General features: G+C 28.4%; 1 protein-coding gene across 1 annotated transcript in view; it reads right to left on the bottom strand.

Annotated features, from left to right (window-relative positions):
• The window catches only part of LOC137643842 (uncharacterized), a 59,517-nt gene that overhangs the window by 7,588 nt on the left and 41,112 nt on the right, over window positions 1–10,817 (bottom strand). Inside the window, 4 exon segments of the mRNA XM_068376565.1 lie at window positions 558–665; window positions 3,339–3,487; window positions 3,687–3,763; window positions 8,871–9,018. Coding sequence (XP_068232666.1) covers window positions 558–665; window positions 3,339–3,487; window positions 3,687–3,763; window positions 8,871–9,018 — 482 coding nt within the window.

The following is a 10,817-nucleotide window of genomic DNA, read 5'->3' as shown; positions in this document are numbered from 1 at the left end:
AGGGGGAGAAAATGGACTTAAAATAACGGGAGAAAACTAAACTTTACATAAAGGACAATAGAGGGAATGGATCGAAGCAAAATTAATAAGTTTGCCATGTAAGCACTGAACTATATATATATATATATATATATATATATATATATATATATATATATATATATATATATATATATATATATATATATATATATATATATTGTCAAGAGCACATACATAGGCCTACATACGTATATATGAGTCGATGAAAATATCTCAGGTTGATTTTCAAAACTGAATTTCTTAATGACATTTCCGTTGTATACAATTGACCTCTGTTCAATTTATTTATGAATAATGTACCTGGTAGTTGGACAACTGCATTGGGTTAAAACTAATTAGGAGTAGGATATAAGAATAACAACCTCATCCTAAAGAACTTGCTGAGAATATGACGGCCAACCTTTGAAGGAGCGCGTAGGGTCAAAAGATGAAGAAAATGAATGATGGGAATGGCTTAGACTCATAAAAATGCATCCCGTGGATGCCAGAAGATTAAGATGATGTTAGATAAATACCTGAGATGAAGCAAAAGTCCCTCCTAAACTGTCTTGTTCTTGTCCAATAATAAGTGTTCCGTTGAAGAGATATTCCTTGTTGGGAAACACCTGCGCACTGCCATAAAACTGTAGAGCAAAAAGAAAAAAAAATATTTTTTACGTGTGTCTGCTGACAGAAACCAAATAATAATGTCTTCTGTTTCTCTGAATTGGGTAAAATATAATCTTGGAGATGTTGCAATCATTGTATTGACTATTCGAGCACAATTGTTATAAAACCTGATTATTAATTTTGCCCTAAAAACTATGAGAGTGTAGGCCTATCATTGTGAAATAATGCATAGTCCTACACACACCATATATATTATATTATATATTATATATTATATATATATATATATATATATATATATATATATATATATATATATATATATGTGTGTGTGTGTATATTTATATATAGCCTATATATATATATATATATATATATATATATATATATATATATATATATATATATATATATATATATGCGTGTATGAATAAACACAAAGACATTTATAAACACATATATAAATACAATAAGGATTCCTACACCAATATTCATCTTATCTGCATGCCTATCGCCATATTTGTCAATATTTCAGATTGTATACATTATGATTTCTTCCATAATCCCCAATCGTAGAGAAAACTTGACTAAATCTTTAAACTCATTCTCCACACACCCCAGCGTCGATCAAAGAGCAGCACATGGTATTTAAAGGTTGGTGCCTTGACATTATTCTGATTCTTGGCAATCCCTACTGCACTCAGCAGAAGACCGACAAGACATTATTCTAACTCATTAAACACTGGTTCTAAAAATGGAAGCAAAACAAGGAAGTTCAGCTAAGAAGTTTCTTTCGTGAATGTGAAGTTTAAACTGCTGTCCCTCGGAACAGTTTTGTGTGGGCTTTGTATATTCGTAGGTAAAATGTTTGGCAGAGATTGTATTTCACATTTATGCGTCTGTTTGTTTGTCTGGTATATTAAAAAGATGTCCTTGTCCTTAAGGTTTAACTAGTTAAAAGATTACTTTTACTTCGGAATATTAATATAGCCTAGGAGGTATTTGAAATATAACGCAGACATATTTTATAACAATCATATATATATATATATATATATATATATATATATATATATATATATATATATATATATATATATATATATATATATATATATATATATATATATATGTGTGTGTGTGTGTGTGTGTGTGTGTGTGTGTGTGTGTGTGTGTGTGTGTGTGTGGGAGGGAACCTCATGTGTGTGTGGGTGTGCTCTTTTTGTTTATTTGTTACTGTATCCAAGGCTATAAATATATGGTAATTTTACAATAGATGATAACCTTGATCCTAAGCTGAAAATAACTCGTAACATTAGAAGAAAAATAAATGTGAGTTTCATTTTGATTATTGTGCATTTACTATAACTATTACTATAATCTCTCTCTCTCTCTCTCTCTCTCTCTCTCTCTCTCTCTCTCTCTCTCTCTCTCTCTCTCTCTCTCTGACAAAAGCATTTTGCGAGCAGTAATTTGCATTCATTGTGATTAAGTTTTGGGTTTAAATTATCATAGAAAGCAATTTCAGGAATAATCTACATATGAAGTTTATAGCTTAAATTAGCTTTGTTTTTAGAGTTCTAAGTATTCAGGAACTTGGCTCTGTAGCTAATTTCCAACTGAAAGCAAACCAAATGAATCTTTTAGAAAACTGCAACTGAGTCTAGACAAACGAAAGCAATCTATTGTTTTATGAAAACAAATAATCTAAAGACAAATGATACAGAGCTTTTGTAACATTACTGAATTCTAGTTTATTTCTTCATTTCCTTGACTCACTGGGCTATATTTTTCCTTGTTGGAGCCCTTGGTCTTATAGCATCTTGTTTTTTTTTAACAAGGGTTTTAGTTTAGCTAATAATAATAATAATAATAATAATAATAATAATAATAATAATAATAATATGTAAAGAAAGAATTAGACCTATGTAATGATTCTCATATTAACAGCACTCACGCAAATATCATTATTATTATTTTTTTTTTTTTTTTGCCGAGACTGCAATATAGCTCTACATCGATTCATAGTTTGCTTTACTTAATTTAGGTCATATTACCAGGTGTTGGGACCAATGAGTCTATTCAGCGCTACGGTTTCTACCGTGGGTTTCTATGAGTTTGAAAAAAAAAATGTATTAGATTAGAATAGCTGTTTTCCTCTTGGTGAGGGTAGAAAGGACACTCTAGCTATGCTAAGCAGCTCTTCTAAGAGAAGGGCACTCCAAAATCAAACCATTGTTCTCTAGTCTTGGGTAGTGACATAGCTTCTGTGCCATGGTCCTCCGCTGTCTTGGATTAGAGATCTTGCTTGAGGGTACACTCGGGCACACTATTCTATCTAGTTTTTCTACCTTTCGTTATTTTGAAGTTTTTATCCTCTTGCTATTTTCATGTTTTTATAGTTTATATATGAAAGATTTATTTTAATATTATTGTTCTTAAACTTTTCTTGTAGTTTTTCCTTATTTCCTTTCCTCACAGGGCTATTTTCCCTGTTGGAGCCCCTGGGCTTATAGCATCCTGCTTTTCCATTTAGAGTTATAGAACCAACAAAACAAGCTTAGCAAGTCATTGTCTCACGTGGACTTGTATGAAAATTGTAAATCTTCTAAAGATATTTTTCCTGTTTTTCTAAGTTATTCCTAACATAAAGAAATGCTTCTCCATTTTCATATGTGTCTTATTACCTGTCCCTGCCAATATATTTTATGGTCCAACCGGCTAAGTCGATGGCAGAAATGGTTCCACGTCTCAGGATACATTTCCAAAGGCCCTTTAACGTTCAGCGTTTGCTTCAGGTCATGGAGGTAAGTGTACAATTCTGTAGCCATATTGTCTGCAACAAAAAACGTGACGTAATTCGTAACGGAAAATTATTAATGGATTTATATAATTTACTATAACGGTAAAACATATAACAGTTGCCAACAGGAATAAAGGAAATTAGAATATTTATATGAAGAAAAGTCAACTAACTCGCTGCATTCTATGTCATTATTCACAAAAGCAATTTTTCATCGCGTAGGCCTACTTACAAAATAATATCTCATTGGCGTTTTGATGACTTAGTGCGTACGACAGATGGATAGTGTATTCGGAAAATCGCTCCACCCTGTTGGGGAAAACTCCGGTTAATTAAGTTACAAAGAATTTTGTTTTAAATGTCCATTTTTTACTTTTTTATATCAATATGTTGGTGTATTTTATTTTACCTTTTTTATATCAAAATGATGAATTCTGTATGAAAGAAATATGATGGTTTTATAGCCTACTGTGTGTAAATTTTATTTTTTTTTTCAAACTCAATTAACTTAATTCCGAATAGAAAAAAAAAATTGGGAAGGTAGATTGAATTGAATATCAAAACTGAAACAATTGCTCAAGTTGATTTCATCAAGTCAACTGGAAATTTTTATCAACTTGAAATAAAAATTTGTATAAATTCAAAAGAATTTTTTTCATCTACCCAAAAAGGCAATATTTTATCAACTCAAAAAGAAAATTCTTATCAACTCAATAGATAAATTCTTATAAAATAAAAAAAGGAAATTTTCTAGCAACTCAAAAGATATTTTCTTATAAACTCAAAAGGGAAATTGTTACCAACTCAAAAGAAATTTTTTTTATCAACCCAAGAGGAAAATTTTTATCAACTCGAAAGGGAAGTTTTATCGACTCTAAAGAAAAAAATTTATTCACTCAGAAAGATAAATTTCCATAAACTCAAAAGGCAAATTGTTTATCAACTCTAAAGGAATTTTTCAGCAACTAAAAAAAAAAAATATCAGCTCTAAACGAAAATTTTTATCAACTCAAAAGGAACATGTTGATCAACTCAAAGGAAAATTTCTATCAACTCAATGGCAAATTTTTAATCAACTCAAAAGGAAACCTTTGATCAACTCAAATGGAAAACTTTGATGAACTCTAAAGGAAAATTTTCATCAACTCAAATGCAAATTTTTGATCAACTCAAAGGGAAACCTTTGATCAACTCGAAAGGAAAACTTTGATCAACTCAAAGGAAAATTTCTATCAACTCAATGGCAAATTTTTAATCAACTCAAAAGGAAACCTTTGATCAACTCAAATAGAAAACTTTGATGAACTCTAAAGGAAAATTTTCATCAACTCAAAAGGAAAACTTTGATCAACTCAAAAGGAAAACTTTGATCAACTCATAGGAAAATTTTTATCAACTCAAATGCAAATTTTTGATCAACTCAAAGGGAAACCTTTGATCAACTCGAAAGGAAAACTTTGATCAACTCAAAGGAAAATTTTTATCAACTCAAATGCAAATTTTTGATCAACTCCAAAGGAAACCTTTGATCAACTCTAAAGGAAAACTTTGATCAACTCAAAAGGAAATCTTTGATCAACTCAAAAGGAAAACTTTGATCAACTCAAAAGGAAACCTTTGATCAACTCGAAAGGAAAACTTTGATCAACTCAAAGGAAAATTTTTATCAACTCAAATGCAAATTTTTGATCAACTCAAAGGGAAACCTTTGATCAACTCGAAAGGAAAACTTTGATCAACTCAAAGGAAAATTTTTATCAACTCAAATGCAAATTTTTGATCAACTCCAAAGGAAACCTTTGATCAACTCTAAAGGAAAACTTTGATCAACTCAAAAGGAAATCTTTGATCAACTCAAAAGGAAAACTTTGATCAACTCAAAAGGAAACCTTTGATCAACTCTAAAGGAAAACTTTGATCAACTCAAAAGGAAATCTTTGATCAACTCAAAAGGAAAACTTTGATCAACTCAAAAGGAAACCTTTGATCAACTCGAAAGGAAAACTTTGATCAACTCAAAGGAAAATTTTTATCAACTCAAATGCAAATTTTTGATCAACTCCAAAGGAAACCTTTGATCAACTCTAAAGGAAAACTTTGATCAACTCAAAAGGAAAATTTTGATCAACTCAAAAGGAAATCTTTGATCAACTCAAAAGGAAACCTTTGATCAACTCGAAAGGAAAACTTTGATCAACTCAAAAGGAAAATTTTGATCAACTCAAAAGGAAAACTTTGATCAACTCAAAAGGAAACCTTTGATCAACTCGAAAGGAAAACTTTGATCAACTCAAAGGAAAATTTTTATCAACTCAAATGCAAATTTTTGATCAACTCAAAGGGAAACCTTTGATCAACTCGAAAGGAAAACTTTGATCAACTCAAAGGAAAATTTTTATCAACTCAAATGCAAATTTTTGATCAACTCCAAAGGAAACCTTTGATCAACTCTAAAGGAAAACTTTGATCAACTCAAAAGGAAAATTTTGATCAACTCAAAAGGAAAACTTTGATCAACTCAAAAGGAAAATTTTGATCAACTCAAAAGGAAAATTTTGATCAACTCAAAAGGAAAACTTTGATCAACTCGAAAGGAAAATTTTGATCAACTCAAAAGGAAAATTTTGATCAACTCAAAAGGAAAACTTTGATCAACTCGAAAGGAAAATTTTGATCAAATCAAAAGGAAAACTTTGATCAACTCGAAAGGAAAACTTTGATCAACTCAAAAGGAAAACTTTGATCAACTCAAAAGTAAAATAAGTGCCTTCATTGAAAATAAACAACTAAAAATAAATAAATAAACAATAAGAAAATAGATAGAAGAAGCAAATAGACAAGTCAATAACTAATAGCTAAATTTCGTTTAACTTTTTTTTTTTTTTTTTTTTGCTTTATAGAATCTGAACCAAACGGCTCGGCGCTAGGTCTTGGGAGACCGTTCAAGTGCCAAGGTGTTATAGTTAAATGCCTAATGGACGCTGCAAATACCCATTAGTAATGCTTACAGTTTGCCCCGTGATAATTAATGGTAGCATTATCCGCTAGAGAGGGATTTCATCGTGATGAACTAAGACTATTTTTGACAGAAAATAGAATGTAAAGTTGCATTTAAGATAAATAAGTAAATGAAGAAAAATTTTATAAATTTGATAAATTAGTAATAAGTCAAATTAAAAACTATGGGGAAGAAAATAAAAAATACGGAAGCTTTTATTAAGCTGATTTCAATATCGTTTAATCAATTCAAACTGAAAATTAAATTTAAAGTAAATGAAGTAAAAATTTATAAATGAATAATTAGATAAAAAAGTCAAATTAAAATTTATGGAGAGAAAAAAATATATTAAGCTGATTTCAGTATTATACGCTCAACTCAATCTGTTATCAACTGGAAATGTAAGTTAAAGTAAATGAAGTAAAAATAGATAAATAAAAAATTAAATAAAAAATCTAATTAAAAACTATGAAAATAAAGAAAAATATTAAGCTGATTTCAGTAGTAGATAATCAACTCAAATTGTTATCAACTAGAAATATAATTTAAAGTCAATGAAGTAAAAATAGATAGAAAATCAAATTGATAGCTATGGATTTGAAATGTAAAAATATTAAGCTGATTTCAATATTATTCTTTCTTTCTTTCTTTCTTTTTTTTTTTTTTTTTTTTTTTTTTTGACGGTAATAGTTTATATAGGATATATCTGTTTTGACGCTGTTACTGTTTTTAGAATGATAGTGTTAATTTATTCTCATCATTTATTTATTTCCTTATTTCCTTTCCTCACTGGGGTATTTTTCCCTGTTGGAGCCCCTGGGCTTATAGCGTCTTGCTTTTCCAACTAAAGGTTGTAGCTTGGCTAATAATAATAATAATAATAATAATAATAATAATAATAATAATAATAATAATAATAATAATAATAATAATAATAATAAACTGTTATCAACTGAAAATAAAATTTTGAGTAAATGGAGTAAAATTGGATAAATAAATATTCAGATATATCAACTTAAAATCTATGGAAATAAAAATATTAAGATATATTAAGCTGATTTCAATATCATATAGCTCATCTTTAACTGTTATCGACTGAAAATAAAATTTGAAGTAAATGAAGTAAAATTTGATACCAATAACTAGATAAATAAATCAAATGGAAAGGTTATAGATGAATATATATGAAGCTTATTTTAAGTAACATAAAAATTAATAATTAAATAACTAAGCAAATTAAAAGTTATAAAAAATATATTAAGCTGATTTTAAGTAGCATAAAAAAAATAATAATTAAATAACTAAAGCAAATTAAAAGTTATAAAATATATATTAAGCTGATTTTAAGTAGCATAAAAAATTAATAATTAAATAACTAAAGCAAATTAAAAGTTATAAAATATATATTAAGCTGGTTTTAAGTAGCATAAAAAATTAATAATTAAATAACTAAAGCAAATTAAAAGTTATAAAAAATATATTAAGCTGATTTTAAGTAGCATAAAAAATTAATAATTAAATAACTAAATCAAATTAAAAGTCATAAAAAAATATATTAAGCTGATTTTAAGTAGCATAAAAAATGAATAATTAAATAACTAAATCATATTAAGTCATGAAAAAATTATATTAAGCTGATTTTAGGCAGCATAAAAATTAATAATTAAATAACTAAATCAAATTAAAAGTTATAAAAAAATATATTAAGCTGATTTTAAGCAGCATAAAAATTAATAATTAAATAACTAAATCAAATTAAAAGTCATGGAAAAAAATATATTAAGCTGATTTTTAAGTAGCATAAAAATGAATAATTAAATAACTAAATTAAATTAAAAGTTATAAGATATATATTAAGCTGATTTTAAGTAGCATAAAAAATGAATGATTAAATAACGAAATCATATTAAGTCATGAAAAAATTATATTAAGCTGATTTTAGGCAGCATAAATAATGAATAACTAAATAACTAAATCATATTAAGTCATGAAAAAATTATATTAAGCTGATTTTAAGTAGCATAAAAATTAATAATTAAATAACTAAAGCAAATTAAACGTTATAAAATATATATTAAACTCATTTTAAGTAACATAAAAATGAATAATTAAATAACTAAAGCAAATTAAAAGTTATAAGAAAAATATATTAAGCTGATTTTGAGTAGCATAAAAAATGAATAACTAAATAACTAAATCATATTAAGTCATGAAAAAATTATATTAAGCTGATTTTAAGTAGCATAAAACTGAATAATTAAATAACTAAATTAGATTAAAAGTTATAAGATAAATTTAGATATTAAGCTGATTTTAAGTAGCATAAAAAATGAATGATTAAATAACGAAATCAAATTAAAAGTCATGAAAAAAAAATATATTAAAATGATTTCATGAAGCATAGAAATGTTTGCAAACCGTATCCTATAACAGATGGTGATATCCGAGTAGGACTGCCATGGCTTTGGGAAATCGTAGCGGACGAAAACGTTGGTCATGGGCGTAGACCATAGGCCCTTCTGCAGGCTGTACATTTTCACTTCAGGTAATCTTGCTTCCTGCGTCTCTGAAAAAAAAGAAGAATAAAAAATAAACTCTATATTTAATGATTAATTCTATTTTTAAACGGACATTAGGTGTAGATTCTTAATTTTCTATCTTCAAGGCAAATTAAATTTATAAATATATCATCATTACTGTTAGATAATCTGTTATAAGATGGAATATTTCATTGTTAATTTTTTTTGTCTTTTATTTATTTCCTTGTTTTCTTTCCTCACTAGACTATTTTTCCCCTTTGGAGCCCTTGGGCTTGTAGCGTCCTCCTTTTCCAACTGGAGTTGTAGCTTTGCTGGTCATAATAATAACAACAATAATAATAATAATAATAATAATAATAATAATAATAATAATAATAATAATAATAATAATAATAATAATAATAATAATAGAGTTCTCTTGGTTGAGGGTACACCCAGACACAAAGTAGATCAGATGGATGGCTGTGGTTAAGGAGATGATATGTGTGGTGGGACTTGGTTAAAAAGATGCGAGGAATAGAAATAGATGGAAAAGGTTTACTCGAGCGGCCGACCCTACACTACAGTGGGATTATTAGAAAGATTAGGAAGAAGAGGAATTCAGACCAACGGAAAATCCATTCATATTCTAAGTTCATTGGCACGATTTTTTACTGACTGTTTTTTCATGTTAGGATTATTTAAGAGAAACAGTTTTCATTTCATTCTTAGAGAGAGAGAGAGAGAGAGAGAGAGAGAGAGAGAGAGAGGAGGAGGAGAGATGAGAGAGAGAGAGAGGAGAATCATTAAACTAGCACGCTTTCGCTAGCATGTCTGCTCTCCATTGCCAAACATTCCCATAAACCGCCATATTTTGGCTAGTTTTAAGCAGTTGCCCCAGCCTTTGAAAGTACTATTATTATTATTATTATTATTATTATTATTATTATTATTATTATTATTATTATTATTATTATTATTATCACAACCTAAACTACAACCCTAATTGGAAAAGCCAGGTGCCATTAGCCCAAGAGCTCCAACAGGGAAAAATAAAACAAATAAACTACAAGAGATGTAATGAATAATCAAAATAAAATATGATAAGAACAGTAACAACATTAAAATCGATCTTTAATATATGAACTTAAAAAAGGAAGAGAAATAAGAAAGGATATGGTTTCAGAGCATACCCTCAAGCAAGAGAACTCAATGCCATTTAAATTTCTACCGATGGCGTTTTATTGTTAAACAAAATCCACTAAGGGAAACAGTTTTCATTTCATCCTTTGAGAGAGAGAGAGAGAGAGAGAGAGAGAGAGAGAGAGAGATGGGACATTTACAGTAAAATTTTTTTTTCCAGTCATATTGTAAGTTCATCTAAGAGAAACAGTTTTCATGAGAGAGAGAGAGAGAGAGAGAGAGAGAGAGAGAGATCGGATATCTAAACATTTTTTCAGCCATTTTATAAGTTCATCTAACATCTAAGAAAAACTGTTTTATGAAGAGAGAGAGAGAGAGAGAGAGAGAGAGAGAGAGAGAGGTTGGATATTTAAACATTTCTTTTTTCAACCATTAGTTCATCTGAGAGAGAGAGAGAGAGAGAGAGAGAGAGAGAGAGAGATTGGATATTTAAACATTTCTTTTTTCAACCATAAGTTCATCTAAGAGAGAGAGAGAGAGAGAGAGAGAGAGAGAGATTGGATATTTAAACATTTTTTCAGCCATTTTATAAGTTCATCTAACATCTAAGAGAAACAGTTTTCACGAGAGAGAGAGAGAGAGAGAGAGAGAGAGAGAGAGAGATTGGATATTTAAACATTTTTTTTTCAGCCATTAGTTCATC

The sequence above is a fragment of the Palaemon carinicauda genome, chromosome 7 (assembly GCF_036898095.1).
Source record: "Palaemon carinicauda isolate YSFRI2023 chromosome 7, ASM3689809v2, whole genome shotgun sequence".
Lineage (NCBI taxonomy): Eukaryota > Metazoa > Arthropoda > Malacostraca > Decapoda > Palaemonidae > Palaemon > Palaemon carinicauda.
This window is presented reverse-complemented; position numbering and strand designations above follow the sequence as displayed.